At 35.3% G+C, this 19,728-nt stretch overlaps 1 protein-coding gene across 2 annotated transcripts in view; it reads right to left on the reverse strand.

Moving 5' to 3' along the window:
* The window catches only part of SMCHD1 (structural maintenance of chromosomes flexible hinge domain containing 1), a 66,583-nt gene that overhangs the window by 10,657 nt on the left and 36,198 nt on the right, over window positions 1-19,728 (reverse strand). For both annotated transcript variants that reach the window (XM_053983854.1, XM_053983862.1), the window contains exons 24-38: window positions 19,414-19,548; window positions 18,358-18,585; window positions 17,547-17,695; window positions 16,727-16,815; window positions 15,476-15,594; window positions 14,665-14,832; window positions 13,495-13,620; window positions 11,525-11,604; window positions 9,934-10,091; window positions 8,170-8,285; window positions 7,679-7,740; window positions 5,583-5,670; window positions 5,043-5,174; window positions 3,670-3,819; window positions 142-268 (exon numbers count right to left, since the gene is read on the reverse strand). In XM_053983854.1, coding sequence (XP_053839829.1) covers window positions 142-268; window positions 3,670-3,819; window positions 5,043-5,174; window positions 5,583-5,670; window positions 7,679-7,740; window positions 8,170-8,285; window positions 9,934-10,091; window positions 11,525-11,604; window positions 13,495-13,620; window positions 14,665-14,832; window positions 15,476-15,594; window positions 16,727-16,815; window positions 17,547-17,695; window positions 18,358-18,585; window positions 19,414-19,548 — 1,927 coding nt within the window. The remainder of the gene's footprint in view (window positions 1-141; window positions 269-3,669; window positions 3,820-5,042; window positions 5,175-5,582; window positions 5,671-7,678; window positions 7,741-8,169; window positions 8,286-9,933; window positions 10,092-11,524; window positions 11,605-13,494; window positions 13,621-14,664; window positions 14,833-15,475; window positions 15,595-16,726; window positions 16,816-17,546; window positions 17,696-18,357; window positions 18,586-19,413; window positions 19,549-19,728) is intronic.

A 19,728-nucleotide genomic window follows, 5' to 3' on the forward strand; every position in this document is an offset into this window, starting at 1 on the left:
TTAGAATACAGTAACATACTTAACTGGTTTAAGCATTAGCAAAAATCTATTAAACTATTACATAGTTTTGAAAACATATTATGGATCTAAAAATAGCTGATTCTAAGGAAAAGCAAGTATTTTAGAGCACTTGAAACATACCATTGTAAAACATAAATGAGAGACAATATGGTTCCAAAGGTTTTTTCAAAGCTGGCAGATGTGGCTCAAAGACAAGAATATATTCAGTGCTATCTCTTCCAGGACTGTCTTCAGCCAGCACTAAATTCTATGAAAATAAACAAACAAACATAAATTTATGCCCATGCTTGAGGTTACACACAAAATAAACATTCTTCAGATACTAAATCTTGTAAGTTACATAACACATGATGTCTGTACAGTATTACTACAGTTTTAAGTATTGGCCTGGAAATGCCTTTTATAACAATTAAACAAAAGTAAAATACAAAGATATAGCTATTTTATTATTTAAGAATTAAGATTGTCATTTTACCTGTTTAAAAAGTCTTATTATTTTTGGCTATATATTTAATTTCAGAGACACATGCTCAGAAAAAATATCCTCTGCACTGTCTTATAAGCAAGATATCCTCAGGTGTACTTCATTCAGTATGTGAAATGCAAACAGATCATTAAAAAGAAAGACCCAAAGCATAAACACATAGAAGGAAAAACAAACTATTCCCAGTGCTTAGTTAAAGTTACTGCTGTTACCATGGAAGTAGACAGCAAATCCCAAATGAATGAACAATATACATCCAAACACTATCATAAACATTTAACTTCTTATCAATTCCTTATTGAAAAGACATACTAGATCCTTTGCCTCTTTATAAATATGAGCAATATTATAAAACCATAAAAGTAAACAGAAATAAAATTAGTAGATGTAGTATCTAAATGGGCTGCTACTTTGGGAAAGGTATCATGCATAAAATGAGTAATTCTTATAATAAAACTCATACTGTTTCCACCTTTAACATGTAGAAATTGATACTCAACTGGCCAAATCAAGAGAGGTGGTTGCAGCTTAAAAGAAGAGATAGATATATAACCTTCAAAGACAGTCTTCACAGCTTTCAAAAATATTGCAGCTACATATTTTATCAGGACAAGTCTGTAGTGGAAATATCTTTTCCTTAGAAAATATATGCCAACAAAAATCTTAACATTTTTCTTCATTAAACAAGTTTAGTATTCCTGAACTTGTGACTAAAGGTAAACATGTGAGATTATCACTTTCATTATTTGTGCTGATTGCACACAACTGTCTTTACAAACAAGATGGAACAATTTCAAAATACTTGAAGAACACAAGTATGTCCCTTCTCCTGCCCATTACAAGTCATATGAAAAGGACAGTGCATCACAACCAACAAATCCTTTCCACATGGTTTTTGTGAGTAGTCTGAAGTCAGTGAACTCAGTATAAACCAAATGCCTGAAAACTGCCTGAAGAGGGGAAAAGATACTGGGTTCACTGAAATGCAATTAGTCCCCATGGGGGACTACAGCAGTAACTGGGGAACACAAGTTACTGTCAAAAGCAGCAGGATCTCTTTAGATCATAGTAATAAAAATGAATAAGCATGCAAAACCCCCCACCTCCCACCAAACCAGGAATACTTAAGTAGGCTTACAAAAAAAGAAAAAAAGAGGGGGAGCAGGGCAAAACAAGCCAAACAAACAAACAACCCCCCAAACACCATGAAACTCAGCACACTCTCCCCTCCATTACAGAGGTTAGCTTTGTCACTGATGGAAAATTGGAGAATTTAGGTCACAATTATGGAAGTTACTACTACATGGAGATAAGCCAAAAAAAATTTATTTCTGCATTAGCAAGGAGTCTTAGAAATTATCCAGTCATTTTATCTGAACTGTCACAGGTCATATATGTGGTTATTATTATATTACCCATATAAAGGTGTTCAATTTACACCTTGTTACCACAGGTGTAAATACAAGATTTGCAGGGGGTTTTGTTAGACCAATGGTTTTAGCTGATCCTTTAGCTATACTTTTGCACCTTTTCTTAACCCCAATTGCCCGGGGAAAAATGTGTTCACAAACCAATTAATTTATTACTCCTGAAACATGGTAGGAAAACCAAAGAAACCCAGGAGTGTACCATAAATCAATCAGTGTATTAATTTTATCTGATACCTCTGTTCAGTCCCTGCATTTTATTTTACTAGATTGTTTTTCATACATATTTTGTCACTTTTCTGTATGGATTAGAGTAGACCAGAATTTGGCAGATTAATAACATTTGGCCATGTTAACTAGATGTTTCTGTCCTTGACTGTTACTGACAGAGAATGTCGTATCATTCAGTTTCACATATGTAGCTCCATAAAAGCAGTCAATGTACTGAATAAAATATATTATAAAGAAGTTTCTGTGTAGGATCTGCAGATTTTAGGATTCTACTGAGATCATACAGTGGTGATTTCCAAGATGTATTTGGAGAATTTGTTTGGATTACTATGCAGTGTCTGTCTCCACCTGGCACACACTGATGTTGGTCTGTCATAAAGCTGCTTCCAAAGAGTGAGTTAGAAAAGGTGGCTGAGAAAAGGTCTTTAAAAAGTTGGATCCTCCTTTGGTACATCTTCTGTTTGAAGACTTCTGTAGACGTCAGACTTTTAAAATATGTGACAACCAAATGAAGTAGGGGTATAATTTTGTTCTGCCATTCTTATATGATATTTCGAGTTGAAAACAAGAATCAATATACAACTGTTTCACCACAGGAATACTATTAACTGAAGTTCTGTGTAGGCTTGAGATTGTAGACAGAGATTGTGACCATTCCACTCAGAAGAAACTCCACATTCAGCTGGATTTTCTTTGGCATGTTTTGAACAGTTCCTGGTTTTGTGCATGTGCACATTTTACACTGTGTCTTTGTATTATATTTTATAGCAACTGTGACAGATGGAACTTACAGGTTTTAAAAATTCAATCTGTATTTGTTGAAGAAAAAGTCACTGCAGTGATGTGACTACAATATGCAGTACTTTCAGAGTATGCATGATGTGAGAGATTCAAACAAAAATAAGGAAAGCATTTTTAGCAGCCAGGTGCATTAGTGAGTGAAACAAAGCATAAAGAAAAATGGTGAAGTTTTATCTTCTTCAAATGAGGGTAGGATGCCTTTCTACAAAGTATATACATGCCCACTATTTAGACAAAAAGTAAAGAGAGCCTAGCAAAATTGAATTAGAAATACACGAAGAAGTCAGTTTAAATGATCTTAAGATATAACACCCTGAGAGTATTATAAATAAAAATGTAAAATACTGGTAATATTAATGGTTTAACTACAAACTGGTTAAGTGTTATTCACATGTGAAATTCAAATGAAGAAAATATTTCCCCGGGATTTTCCTGAAGGTCCTGGTCCCTAACTGAAAGTACCTGTACACTTCCCTCACTTAGAAAGGATAAACTGTTTAAAGAATGTCTTTCCTTCAGTTTTTCTGAAAATCAGCACCCAAACACAGAAGAAATATTGTATCTACTTATTTGTAAGGGAAATAAGTATATGATATAAACTAAATCTCCACAGAACACAATGAGGTGTAAGATAACTTTGAAACTGCAGGAAAATAAGCCTCATTAGACACAGTGTTCATGGAGCCGTGTATTTCAGTCACTTACAATTTCAGCTGATCCACTCTCCAATGGAAACTCTACTGTACTGACTTTCCCCTGAAACTGCGGGATCTCTATATCTTCTTCATTAGGGCTTTTAATTTTTGCTATTATCCTGCCAACTAGATCAAGTCCAGTGTGGTTGTTGTATTCATCCTGTGCATAAAAAAGAAAGTAAAGTTAGTTTGGGACTGAAGTAAATAATCCATTCCTGTACTGCCCTGGATTTATACAGCAAGGTGCTAGCAGTCTCTGCAGAGGGGATCTGCAGAGGCAGCCTCTGTGAGGAGAGGCTGGACGTGGCCACTGCTCCAGCTGATCAACTGCAGGGACAGCTGGGCCCCTCAGCCAAAATGGTGTTTCTTTATATTTAAGAATGGGCAGAAATCCACAGGCAGGTGAGAATGGGAAAAAAATAGAGAAAACAGCAGAGGCTGAAAGAAGAAACAGCATAGGAGGTGTTCCGGGCACCAGAGCAGAAATTCCCCTGCACCTCACAGGGAAACTACACAGGAGCATGTACTTCCCTGTAGCCTATGAAGGACCACGGTGGAGCAGAGACCCACATGGAAGCCCATGGAGGTCTCCATGTTAAACCAGGTTGATAATTCCAGGACTGCAGCCTGTGGTAAGGGCTCACAGTGGAGCAGTTCATGAAAGACTGTGGCCCATGAAGGGACCCACAATTAGAACAGGGAAACTGAGGAAAAAGCACTGGCAGGAAAGAGCTGAGGAGCTGTTATGGGTTGACTGTGGCCCCCATTCTCCATCCCCCTGCACTGCTTGGGGGAGGGTGCAGGGATCTGGAACAAAGCTGGGCCTAGGAAAGGGTGGGGCAGAAGGTATTGCTTTAGGTTTTTGGTCTTTGTTTCTTATTACACAAATCTTTTTTAAACTGGAGTTTAAATTAAATTACTTTTCCATAAGCTGAGTCTCCTTTGCTATTGTGGTAGCTGGAAGTGATTTCCTTTTATCCCTGTGAACACTTAAAATTCAAGAAACCTTATTTTTTGTAATGTAAGATTTCTAAGAGAAACTGTACCTGGGAAGAAAAATAATGGAGAGAAACATCAGCTGTACACGTAAGTGTTCTCCCACTAGAACCTATTCTTGAAACTATTTTTTTTTTTTGTGTGGTAACAAGATATGGATTTCAATTGAGATACCTGACAGCAAGTACTGAACATTTCTGTTTTGGTCATCTGTATGTAAATGAAAGAAGATGGACCTGTCATATGCTGAAAAACCACTGATTAACATCTTTTTTTATGAAGTGAATCTGCAAAGAAACAGTAGCAATGCCTTACAGCAAAATTCAGCATAGTTTTAGCAGTTTTCTACATTTCCTTAATTATGATTTTGTATGGAAGTATAGTTACCATTAAATGGAGGTATAAATCCTTGACCAGTGTACGGCTGGTAAGAGCTCGAACATTAGAAACTGCTGGAGTAGCTGGCAAAGGATCAGGTAACAAGCGTATAGGGTCATTAGGTACAACTTCAATTATAATCTAGCAGAAAAAGAAGGAAGAATGAAACAAAACAAAATAAAATAAAGACTGATATAACTGACAGCAAATCACCTGCACACTTGGGTTGCTCAAAAAACACTAAAACAAATGTATGTGAAATTTATGGGCAGACCTGAAATAAATTAGCACAACCATAAAGCAGTTCTGCTAGGTTGCAGATTATTCACCTCTGTTATACTGTCAAATTGTTGGTTACAGAAGTTAATGAAAACATATTTTGATAATTAACAGTTTGAAATCAGTAACTATCAAAATAAAAGTAATTTTTTTTCAGAACTTGTGAGTGAAAGTATTTCCATTCTGTACCTACAAAGTGTTGTAATGCTTCACCCAGATGATTCTGTATAACGTGTTCTTGGCTACTTGCAATTAATTATAGATACAAACCTGTTCACTGTTGAGCATATTTATCTTATCCATTGCAAAGGTAAACTGGATAACATAAGTGCCCACTCTCTCCGGAACCACTTTATCCCTAAAAAAACCAAAAAATAAAACCCAAGCAAACATGAGACAATATGATAGTCACAAGTATGTAAGTACACAAGCAATTCAAACTCTGAGTAGTCCTCTGAACTAGGTAGAAAGCCCTACTAAGGCATAATACTCCTTCTTCAGCAAGAAGGCCATCAAAGTTACTCAAGAGTTACAGTAAGGCTTTTGGAAGCTTGAACGAGGGAAGTCTCCTCCAGGAGTTTGTCTTGTCTATATGACACGAAGTTTGTCATGGACCTATTGTTCAGAAATCTGCAAGTCTACACCATTTAATTTCCTATTCAGAATTTTCATAAAGCTACCAGAACAAAACATAGACATGTCTAGATCTGGAACAACAACCATTTCTCTCCAAATCTAGTAAAATTTTCATAAAATCAGAGTATCTAATTCCTCCCTTACTCAGATTGTAAAAAGTTGGGTAACTTGGACCACTGGTCAAGGCTGAGTATAATGAGAGAGAAATAAAGAGCTTTCCTTCTACCTTACAGCATTCCAGAGTGTAGATTACTGGCAAAGAGCCCCTACCACCAAAACATGAAGAAAAGCCCAGACACCTGAGGTTCTGCTGCTATAATTTCACCCGGTAAGGAAGGCCACATGGCATCCAGAGGACCTCTGCAGTATTCAGCAAGGGACAGCAGTGACTAAAAAATGCTTACAAACTTGAAGAGAGGCAAACAGCCAAGATGCATGTATTTCTCCAAGCATGATATGTGGCATTCTTGAGTTGATTAATGATTCTTGTTTTCAACATACATCAGTTTAACTGTTTTGTCAACATTAAGTAATTTATTTCTTCTGATTTTGTTTGGGAAGTAATAATATGCAAGATTCCCTGGAATGTTTAGCTTGGAAAAAAAATGAAATCCCAAAGCTTTAATATTTCTAGAACAGACCACGACTTTTCCTTTTTTAGATTTCACATACAGAAGTTACAATTCTTTTCTGCATTTTATCTAAGACTGACAGTAGCACCTGCCTTGTCAGGATACATTAAAACACTAATTAATAAATAACCAGCTAAGGATCTCATGGCTGGACAGACACAGGCTTTAGAAAAAGAAGAAATGACACAGGTGCTATGGAAGTTGTTTAAGACTACATAACGGCATCCGTGTTACTGACTGGCAATAAACAGATGAAAACCATCTGAGAGTGTGCCAAGAACAGGAAAACTTGATAGAAGGTCACTTGGTAGACAGTGTTGCCACAGGCACAGGCAGAAACAAGTAAAATGTACTTTCCTACACAGGCTGCTAATGGGCAGTGTCTACTCTCCTTTCAAATTTTTCAGTAAGGTTAGGAGTTTTAATTCTGGACCTTTGTGGACGACTAGTAAACTACAGGCACCTATGCCAAGAAAATCCCACTCCCAGGAGGCAAAAGCTTGAATCAATAGCCAGTACCATAACTATTTAGCTAAACTCACAGATTGTCTACTAGAAATAGATGTAGAAAGAATGTGGCAGTCAGGCACCAGCTTATGATGAGCTCTAGTTCTGCCAGCATTCATTTAAAACACTATTTCTGAATAAGCAGCCCAAGGAATGACTACTAACAGGACCAAGGTCATGGTTCAGGATTGATGCACAGCTAGAGAAGGTAGTAAAAGAGTTAAGTCTGCTTTGTCCAGCCTGCAATTCTACAGTAGTTAAAGCAATATTGAAAAGGATTAAAGAGAGTTACCATATAAGCTACAAGCTGATGATTTAGTTCCCTCATTGCTAGCGTTTCTCAAAACGTATTCTAATATTTATCTTAGACTCCTTTCTTCTCTACTCTCTGATTATACAAATGTCAAAAGTATCTAGGAAAGAATTCAATCTTCATCTCAGTGCATCTTGCTAGTATCTTTCACCTCTTCTTATCATATTAATTCTGTGATGGACTGTTATTATCAAAACATAAAACTCTTCTTTCTATTTCTAACTAGGTATTTTGTATAGTAAGTTCCATGAGTAATTACAGAATAAATGCTATTATACCTGAAGTAGAAGAAGCCATCTTCCTTGTCATCCTTCACTTTACTACAGCTAAACGTTGTAACCTGCAAAGACGCAAAAAATTTAATGCAATATACTGAAAGTACTTAACTTGTAATATGCTATGAAGTCTTAATAATTTGTAGTACTCATAGCCCACAGTTAATAAGACTGCCTGTATTTTAGACACTAATTTCATGTTCTTAATTCTCACAGTCTTTTCTTTGCAAAATTCAATGTGGCTACTTCTAATACTATGAGTTAGCTTCTACAGAACAGCAACATTTTTGTCATTACTGTAGTACTGATGCTTGACCAATCTGACAACTTGTAACAGGACAGACACTGATAAACATGTAGGATTAATTGCAATATTGGTTACTTAAAATCTAGGACAGGATGTGGATCTAAGGTAAACGAAAGACAGCTTGTATTATGTTTGTTCTATGCTGGCATTTTCATACCCATTTTGAAAATGCATTTTGATGACTTACATCAACTGGTATCCTAACCAGGCTGCTCTGTGCTTCCCACATTTTCATAGAAATCCGTGCTGGATTAATATTTTTAATAATGGTGTCATCTTCAGAAAGAACACTAACCATAAAATCTGTAGGATGAAAAACATGTTTTGAAGATTGTTTTTATTCAGAATTAAGCAGCTCAAACTTCATTAATTTCTGTGTCTCCCTCATGCTTAAGAGAAAAAAATGTACAAAACAAGCATTTCAAAAGAAGCCAAAACTACCAAGAATTTCAAACCAAGTATGAAAACATTCTCTCCTTATCCCTATAACTAGACCAAGTAACAATCCTTAGGAAAAACCAAACACCTACTTTATGACAGCTTTAAAAAAAATCCTAAAATTTCAAGTCTGCCTTTCTCAAATTATCATAATTATCAAAACAGCACACCAGGCTGCTTCTTGCTCTCAGGAATGAGAATCAGTAGCTAGTTAAGTAAGTGATTCCTTCTTTCAAGGACAGGAAATCCAAATCCCCCTCTTCCTTCACAAGTGCTTTATTTCTTACAGACTAGGATCACAGAGTTGTATCTGCCAGAAATAGGCTATAGGGAGACACTTCACTCTGGCTGACTGGTTTTGCAGTCAAACTACCTGCCATTTTATATCCCAGTATGAAAAATTTCACTTTTCCTGTAGGTCCCTAGAAAGTGCAGTGATTTAACGGAAATGGAATCCAAACTAGAAAAAAGCTACCCTGCTTCTACTACAAAATGCGAACAAAGCAAATAGGTTTAATGCACGTAAATGAATTTGCACTGTTCATGCAGGACTGAATTTTGCACTTTAAGGAAGGACTATGATTTGATGTGCATGAAATATGCAGGCATGACCCCCTCCAAGATTACAGTGCCTGCCCTCGGGTATACCTGAGATCAACAGTAAATCAAATAATTAGGATGTTATTTTATTTATTTAATAATATGAGGCTGTTAATACAGAATTTATTATTTAATTTTGTTTAAAAATTTAATGTCATATATACTATATATATTTCCTGAACAAGCTGTGTAATTCTCTTTCTTAACTAAAAGCCTGGTTGATTTACACTGCACACTACATTTGAAAAATGTCTGTTTGGCAGGGGGCTTGGAGGTAGATGATTTTACAGGTCTCTTCCAACCCAAAACACTCTGTCATTTTATGATTCCTCCAGGAAAAATTAAAATACCTTGTGAATTTAATCAAGGTCATAACACTGTATGGAGTATTTTAAAAAAGAAAAACCTCTTGCCATAGAAATGTTGGCTGATCAAGTTAGGACAGCCAAGAAACAACACATTTGTGAGAGAATACAGCAGGAGAAAATAATATTTTGTGTTGTCCTCCTGCTGATTACTTTTGGTTTGTCTTGGCTCACAATTCGCCTAGAATTTCATAGCTATTTCCTTTGCTACTATTCCAGAGAAAGAGATGAGGGAAAACATACATGAACTAGCTCAGATCATATTTTAGTAAGACAGAAAAGAGCTTCTGTAGTTCTACCATTTACAGATGGATAAAAGGAGCAATTTGGAACAAATAAATAAGAGGTCTTTTGAAATGCTTTCCAAAGATGACCTACATATCTCTTCTGTCCAAGTGTTACATCTTAGACACAGCTGTTACAAAGAACTGAGAAAATGGACCAGAAAAACAACAACAAAAATACAGTAGGCAAACCATCAAAATAGTTTTCCACACATTTTCAAAGCTCTTGAGTGATTGGTTTCCACCAAAAATTCATATACTTACCAGGAAAGGTACCTCCTGCTGGAAAAGAAGGACTTTTGTCGTATTTAACATTCAGGCAGACAGGTTTCTCAGGATCAGGTAGGACATTTATTGTGATTACAAGACAATCTAATATGGCCTTGTTGTATGAGGCTTTAACCTGTAAAATGTGCTCTCCCCTGCAATATACAGAAATCATAAAAACAGATGTAAAATCTCTTCTGAAAAGACAATTTTCAACTGGCTTCAAGTCTGAATAATGTACATGAAAGCATGCTAAACACTATCTAGCAATGTAGTAGTAAACAAAAGAAAAAAAAGGAAGTGTTAATGCAATGTTAGATAAATCATGAGTTTAAGTAATCCTTAAGATATTAACTTATTAAATTTAATTTTGTGTTAATATTTATGTTTCATTGCCTGTAAGACACTAGCAACTACAGCTTCAAGTAGAAGACAGTAAAGCAGAAAGCAGTTAAAATGGTGAGGAGCATTCTGCTTTGGTAAGTTTCCAAAGAGTGAATCCCAGTACCATTCACATATAGTAAAGTACACTGAAAGTATATAATGTCTTCAATGCTATAAAATAACTAATTTTCTTTACAGGATTAAAAACTTAAATTTCAAGTTTTTTCAAAATTTACCATTAAAAAAAAAGATAACTGGGATTATAGTATTTAACTGCATAGAGGCTGTACTTCCCAGCCAGTTTTGATCATGCTGTAAATAGTATGATGTCACACCTGTTTCTAACCTACAGTAGTAAACTGATAACTAATATTCATCATCCTTCTACCAAGCCACAGACATTATAAATACACTCTGCACCATCAACAGCATTTAAAACAATGCTGTTTTAAATTTCTAAAAGCAAGAGTATTATGGGTCAAATCCTCCATATTTGAATACAAAGAACAAGCACTTATTGCTAGCTTCAAAATAACCTAAAGCCAACCCAGTCTTGCTCTTGCCTGGAAGATAACTTCAGGACACAGGGAGTGGGTTGCAGAACTGTGAATATGAGGAAGATACAGAAATGATGAATTTGAAAAGCCATATGGGACATAAGTGTGTAAGGGAAGCTATACATGAAGTGAGCATGAAAAAGCACAAGATGAAGTCGCAGGACATACAACTGCTGGAAATGAGACTTGAGCAACTGAACTGCAAATAGTAATAATGAAATACATCTATTTAAAATTCCTTTGGACACTCTATCTAATCCTTTAAAACAATGTCTAGCACACAGAGAAAATGGGATCTAAACCCTCTTAGAATGTGCTCCTACTTCAAAAGCATAGTGTCTGGAACTGGACACCTGAAGACTGTACATTTCAAAACTTTAACGTGGTTTATAGTATCACTTGCACTTGGTGCAGGTTGACAATAACAAGATGAGGTTTACCATCACCAGAAAAAAACAAGATTCAGAAAATTACAGCAGCAGCTTCTCAGTAGATCAAAAGAAGCAGCTACTGAATTTAGTTTAGTTAGGTACTTAGTAAGTTCTAAAAAACTATCTGGCCATCCACCTGCATATGAATAATAAATCTTAGCTCTAGATTAATACTTGGTAGTACTTTATGAAATCCATCTGGTTTTCACTACTTACCTAGGTGCATGAATACTAAAAACTCCCAGGTTAGCCCTACCAGTGTCATCTGTTTTATGTTGCTGGTTTGAAGGAACGAGCTGTCAAAAAAAAAAAAAAAAAATCTTTCAATGATACAGAAATAGTCTTAGGATAAAATGTTTATCTCATTTGCCTGCATACTGTCTGTTAATTTGAGCTGTAGCTAAATTTTTGCACTGTAAGTTAGGGAAAGAGATATTGTTATTAAGAAAATATTAAGGAAGAGGTTTCAAATTATCTGCCAGTTTTTAAAAGCAATCACTTCATCTGAACTTGGATATTTTTCTTCATTAATATATTAAAATATTTTATACGTGTTATTTTTTAAATTGCTACTGATGCTATCATATAATCTATAGCAGATGTTCATCTGAGTGTATTTTCAGATCCAAAAACTTTCTACAAATTATTTAGTGCCTATTACAGTGTTCCTCCCGTTCTCATTCAGTTTTGGATCTGTAAGATAAAGGAGTACAGGGAATGCATGCTGCAACTGCATAGTATCAGGCTTTGAAGACTTAGAGGGTGGAACCTGAAATACAGAGAACACCTTATTTGAGAATTTCTCTTCCCAAAATCTTCTCATTTCTTTTGGGAAAATGTGCATACAACCTATTGGAAAGGCAGAGCATGCTGTAATAAACACTTTATAACAATGATCCACCTTGGCATTCAGAACGCTTTCTCCTGGACACATCGCACTAAGCTAAAGAACATGTGGACTCTAAGACATGATGCTGGTGCTCCCTGGAAAGGCATAAAATCTGAAAAGACACAGCATGCCACCACAACATCTCTTTGACCAGGCAGCACAACCATGCCATGCTACTGCCAAGGTAGTGTCTTCTCTCAAGAACAATGTAACTAGAACCCACAGTGAGCTTCAGGTGACACCATAAAGGCAGTAGTTGGGGCAAAGAAAAAAATCCCCAAACTGGGAGGCAGGCTTCTGTGGCAAGAAAGTATAAAAAGATAGGAAAAAAAATGTTCAGGATATCAAGAAATCGACTTCAAAATATCCAATTAAAAAAAGCAATAATAGCATAGTTAAATTGGGCAAAAGCTAAGGTTGTGGCACAGCTCTGAAGAAGTGAGCAAAAGAAGGTTCTTGGCTGTTGTTTATTCCGAGAAAACTGAGGAACGCAAATGCACTGCAAGCAGGAACAAAAAGGGAACAGGACCAGCCCTGAATGAAAAAATGTTATGTCCAGAGGTGGATGAATATATCCTGTGTTGATTTTATATATATTCAGTATAAGTGACAGGCAGGAATGTTTGACAGCTTGACTTTTTCTTGTTTAAAAACATGAATAAAATTTTAATGAATGGAGTACTCTGTCAAAGTCCTTCCTTTGTACAGACCGATGTGAAAACTATCTGATACTCACACCTCAGTTATGGAACGGACAGCAAGCACTTAAATCTGGGCTAGACTTGCATCAGCAATGTTTTAATTTAATTTATCCTGCCAATGCTTTTCACAGGATAATCAAGTAGGGCCCAAAACTGCTGACCAGCTTTACATACAGACCAGTAAGTCATACATTCAGGAATCAAAACCAAAGAACCACCAGTTAGAAATTATTTAATTGCTAGTTGAGACTGTATCATCATCATTACTATCATTCAGTAAATTACCTCTGGTAACATGAGGGATGTGGTGGTATGATGTGCATGCAAAATTTGGAAAAAGGTTCTGTAGAAGATCTGGAATGTATTTGAATTATACTCATACCCTGTCCTACCTGAATTTTGTTGTATTTGTGGTTTTTGTCCTGGGACCTGTTTATGTTATTTGTTGCCACTGTTCTTCTACTAGATTAGTTTTTCTTTTGTGCTCTTACAATATTTTATTAACATTTCCAAAAATGTCCTGAAAATTAACATACCATAGACATGACAACAAAACTTGTGTTAAACAAAGTTCACTTAATAAGGCCAATGCTTACCTTTACGTTGTTACTCTTTGTAAGGCTGATTTTGACATTAGGTTCAGGAGTTGGATTTCCCCACTGATCACACAACTGAACAATAAGGGGCCTCTGCAATTCTCTACCATTAATCACTGCAACAGGCTGGAGGAGATACAAATACATGATACTCAATTGATATTCAATGGTACATGTCTTGGACATTCACAGCAGTTCAGGAATCCCCAGAGCAACAGTGTCCACCTTTCCTATACTATTTATCTCCCAGAACAGCTAGACCATGACTGAATGCTATGCAGGAATGCATTTCTAGAATTTGTTTATATTTTCTTTTTAGAATTAAATGCACTACTTGAATTAAATGGCATGGGTTACTCATGTTGATGTGACTAAAAGGAAGGACTTAATCCTGAAGGGCTTTATCAATGTTCTTGTTGTAGGAAGACCTATGGCCTAAAACGTTTATTTTCTGATATACTTAACAGCTGCCTAGAGAAAAAAAATAGTTATCCCTGAACCTTTTATTTCATTTTCTTCAGTAACTTCCTTCTCCATTTTCCCAAAACACCAATCTTGATTCCTCTCCTCTATTCAGAGATATAATGTTCTTTTTTCTGCTTTCAATTTTTTATTCTGGTTTCTGCAAGAAGTTAAGCACTGTTATTTGAACAGCCAAAGTAAACATTGAAAAATATTTTTAAAAACCCAAGGCAAATAGGTGTACAGCACCAAAACATTCCAGCCATTTCCTTTAAGTCCTGTACTTCATTCTCTCCAAGTGTTTACTTTCTGACAGTAAACACTCGTAAACTGAAGTAAATCTGGGACTGCCATCCTACATACTGAACATCAAAAAACCCCAGTAAGAGAGAGAGAGATGAGCTGCCAGCTATTACTACCACTAAGGATTGTATCTTTGTTAAACAGCGGTGAAAGATGGGTGTCAGGATCCAGCCCACAGTAAAATTACTGCACCAAAGAAAAGTTACACTATCTGTAGAAAGGCAAATGGGGCAGAATAAAGTTTACAATATTTAAGGTTGTAAACATACATATATGAGTTAGATTACTCCAAAATAAGTTTATTTTTAAAAGCCTAATGTAGTTAGCTATTGCATAAAAAATGGAATTAAAATACTTGACTAGAGACCATGTTGTTTTCTTTCAAAGCAAAATTGTTCAACTTACCTTTTCTAACTCTGGCCAATCAACAAACTGCAATTTAGCTGGGGAACCTGCTATTAAATTCACTCTGATAAAGTCAGAAAATTCACGCCAAGCAAAGCACAATTCTTTGCTTCCAAGTAAACAGGGTTTATATCGAATACCTTTTACTTTCATTGTCTGAGTACTTTCCTATTGAGAAACAAAGAAGATCTTATCAAGAACAAATAAAACAAAGTAAAATTTATTAGTATTTTTTCAATATGGCATTTATGCTATAAATACTGTTTGGTATTTTTCCTGTGAGACAGTGGACCAGTGGACTAAAAATTAAACTACAAGTTCAATTCCTTCTGTTAAATTTAAATGAACTTCATGACTAAGAAGTGACCCATTTCAAACTCAAAAATTTCTCAGAAACCTGTTTTTCAGGTTATAGCCAGTGTATTTTAAAAGGTATAGATACTAGTCCGTTCTACAAGGTTCTTCAAAAGATCTTAAAATCAACTGAACCAACATGAAAAAACACAGAAGAAAAGACTAAAAGCAAGATAGAAGAAAACATATAGAACAATGATCTAGAAACAAAGCAAACCTGACTCAAGCGCAGAGTGAACTGGCCTCCACATTGCACAGCTGCAGCAGTGATAAGGTTTTTAACAGATGCAGCTGTGTTCCTTAGAATAGGATCATACAATTTTAATGCTTTAAGCGACCAACTAGTGGGTAATTTGACTACCTTTCCACAATTTTGGTTCAATTCTGTGTAACAGAATTAAGACAATTACCACACAAATGACACAAAGAAATAAACTATATGACATCTTATAAATACCTGCCAAGTTACTTTCAAATTTGATTTATCAAGTCCAGGCCCAGAAACTCCTAGGGAATTTACACATGCAGATGTCACTGTCTGAACCTGATTTCCGAACTGATCTGTAATCATTACATCTGTTAAAAAAGATGATGATGATTAAAATGATTATTAGGATGATTGCCTCAGCAGCTGCTTTAATGAAAGAACATTATAGAACATGGAATATAAACGTATACAACATAGATACAATATAGAGAAAATTTAAATAACTATTACTAAATCACAGGCTGAGGTTGGAAGGTATTTCTGGATGTCACCTGGTTCAACCACCCTGCTCAACTGAGCCAGTTCTGAGTATCTCTAAGGAGAGAGACTCCACAAATTCTGGGCAATCTGTGCCAGTGCTCAGTCACCATCATAGTGAGAAAGTGCTTCCTGATGTTCAGGGGGAACATCCCATGTTTCACTTGGTGCCCACTGCCTCTATTTACTGTCTCTGAACACACCTAAGAAAAACCCAGTTTCAACTTCTTTACACTCTCTTCAGGTTCTCATATACATTGATAAGAACCCCCAGTCTTGTGGGTATAAACCAAACGTATCTATATAGTTATTTCCCATATTTGTGCTTCCCACTTCTTTGAATAAAAATAGTATCTCTTACCAAAAAGTTAAAAGAAAAAAAAATCTTAAAATGGAAAGCTTTTTTCAACCTCTTTTTCTTTTCTATCTCTTTTTGTTCTATGTGCTTTCTTCATTCACACACAAGCTTTTAATGTCCCAAAATACTGTAAGAATTTTTAATTTCTCACTATGTCATGTGGCAACTGCATACAGAAACTAAAGGAGAATGAGAAGACTGATCCCTAACATGCCTTCCTCTTAAAGTTAACCTCAAAACAAGTCACTTTGAAGTCCATGCCTTAGCAATAGTCTGAATGCTCTTGTGGCCTTTGAGATGCCAGAATACATGAACTAAACAAAAATTTATGAATGATTTGAACTAAGCATGATGAATGTCCTAATATACAAAGTAAGAGGCAAATTTTATCAGAGAGTAACTCCAGTATTGTAAAATGGCAATTCATAAGTCTGATTATCATTGTGTGAATGAGAATGTAAACCTGTTTTTTCTATTAAAGTAGTTGAAGGTCGTTTACTCTTGATGACATCTATATATACATATAACAGTCTTTCTGCCAAGAAAAAGAAATGTATCTTAGAAGAAAATGTAGATGCAAAAAAGAAGAATATGCAAACACTCACCGATTTCACTCTGCAGTTCTTCACCCATCTGCAGTGTGTTTGAGCCTTTTAGTTTACATTTAATGTGTTTGGGTTCATCAGGAACTGGTCTGAGCACATGAAAATTGACTTATTTCTCTCATAAAGGTAAATATAACATAATAGCAGGCATGAGAAATATCTTAAAGAATCTTAATGCTTGGTCATGTAGTGTATTTTATTTTCCTACTGCAGATCTGTGAAGTAACTAATTGCTGCAAATTTACCCCTGGCATCAGAGTGCTGTGAATTAACTACTTTTAACCTATTAAAATCATATGCAATACACTGAAGTAATTTAGAATCAGATTCCTCTTAATAAATTTTGTAAGATACAAGTCTTAACCTCACTAAGAGTGATAAACAGGTAGTTTTAAAGTTCAATTTACAGCCTTTCAGTTTTGACTGAGAAACCAGATGACAACTAACTTTGCAGGGATATTTCTTTCTCTTCAGTCACCTAACTCCTCAGTAAAATTACTTATTCTGTGAGATAATGTTTACTTCAAGTTTACAAAAACAGTAGTAGTCTTCTTCAGTGTATGTATATTTATACAATTGATTACAGGGCTGGATGCAAGCCAGTAATCACAACAGAGTCTTTCACATAGGTAATGTTCTCACATGTAATAAATTTACACAAAGCCTTCCCATTTCTCAAGCTGACATTCTCCTGCTCATTTGCCAACCACTTTCATTATTTCAGTTTCCGTAGAAAGACTTTTGTTTTACCCAAAGTAATGAGATCTACAATGCTATGCCAATGACATGATTAATAAAGAAATATATAAAATGAACAAACCTGACTGTGAATGCACTTTCCAAAGACACATGCTCATCAAGGTAAGTAATTAGACAATAACGTACATCTTTTACTGAAGTCGGTACTTTTACATCAGGTAATAATCCCTGCATCAACAGCTCTTTGTCAATTTTAGGTGTCCAGTTAACCTAAAATTAAAATTTTATAAATTAATCAAAAGCTAAATTATAAATGACTAGCTACATAACACATCTTGTAGCCATTCTAAATATGCTGATGTAACATACAGGCAATAGCAGCTTTCAATGGAAAGGCTGGACATTTCCCAGCAGTAACCAATGCTATCTGCTGAAATACAGTCAATTACTTGAAAAAAGCCCCAAACAGATCAAAACATACATTAGGTTTCCCTCACTGAACTTGAGTTAAGAAAGATACAAGTGTGATATGTTTGGTGTATCTCTGTTTGTCTTAGGCTCCACATAAGTACACCAAGAGGGGGATAAGATAGGCAAGCAAGCCTTCATGGGGAACATGCCTATTCAAAGTTCCTCAATGTTGGGAAAGCCCTGGATTTGAGGAATCATAACTATGTGATAATTATTTTATGCATATAGGAGAATCACTGAAAATACTAACCCTGCTTTTCATAATATTACCCTGAAGCACGACTTCACATTTAATTAATAAAAGTATTTGAAAAAAATAATTAAGAGGAGAGTTAAGTTTCCATATTTATTAATACAGTTTTGAGGAATATTATTTAGTAGTCTGACATTTATGGATTTTAAGGGTATCAGTTTTGTGTTTCTCCCCCATATTATGCTGCTGTTTACTTGAAAGTACTTGCCTTGATTTTTTCTGCAGCAGCTGCAGTTATGGGTATTTCCCTTTCTGCTTCATCATACATCTGAAATATAAGTTTATTCATGACTTGGCCAGCAACACAACTGATTTCATCCTGATGTTTAATCTGAAGAGCTTTTTGTCCGTTCATACTTAAGACCTGTAGTCTTGCAACATGACTGCTAGGAAGAAGTTTTATGATCTTTTCCACTGGTGGTACATCTTTGCAATTCTATTCATGGGTAAAAAAAAAAAAAAAAAAAAGACATAATTAAGATATCAAATTTAGATATGCATACACATAACACCATAACAGCCTATGGCTCTACTCAGAATTACCAGGTATGACTAGGTGTCCAAACATGAAATCAGCTTGACTTGTCAAAAGTAAATCAAAAAGATATGCCAATATACTTACAACTTTTAACAGACACTAGAATTGATGCTAGCTGTTTAGATTTTTTTCTATTCCAGAAGTAGTAGGTTATAAAATTTACAAAATACTTTTTAAGTGCAATTTTAAGTATCCTTTCATATCATTCATCTTGCCAACTAGTATTTATTCACACATTTTTCCAGGGTAAAACACACACAAGTCTTATTTTCTTCAGCAGTGTGACTCTCCTGACTGCCAGAGAACTAGAATGTTCAATAGCATTTAAAAGAATTCATACTTTGTGAGCTTTGAAACTGAAATGCTACATAAAACTATTGATTGCCATACCTATTCTTACACTAAAATGTTTATGCAATGAGGGCAATTTGTGAAAACAATCCAGGAATTAAAAAGGGAAAGAAAAATCCCAGAAAACATGCATATTTCTGAAACACCTCATGGATTTAACAAATAGAGTCAGAAGTGAAGAAAAAAATGGAAAACAATTCTTTGCCTTTTTATGATTTTCTAGTGATAAAAAAGCATAGCCACCTGATTATGAGGTTTATGATACCTAAACCACTAACTTTGGGGGAGCTTAGCTTATTCATAAAAAATGCTGGCAAGACAGTACAATAAACTTTACAAACTTTTGTTAATCCAAACATTCCAGCCAATACTTACAAGTACTTCAAACCTTGCTTTCAATATCTGGTCTTTCTTGATATTCTGTACATGTATAACTGGACCAGTTAAAATGTTTGTTCCTCCATTACTGCAGTCCACAGAATACACAGGAAGGTCTGAAGCACCTAAAAACTATTTGAAATGTAAGATTAAACATCAAGTTTCTTTTACAGAACTACCATGATTATTTCAGAAATGATTATTCGCAAAGTCCAAATATATGTATATTTATTTACAGAAAAATGAATATATTTCAGTTTTCCAACAACTGTAAAACAGTTGGAAATATACCTATATTTTTCTGCAGGCCTT

This window comes from Vidua macroura, chromosome 1, assembly GCF_024509145.1.
Source record: "Vidua macroura isolate BioBank_ID:100142 chromosome 1, ASM2450914v1, whole genome shotgun sequence".
Lineage (NCBI taxonomy): Eukaryota > Metazoa > Chordata > Aves > Passeriformes > Viduidae > Vidua > Vidua macroura.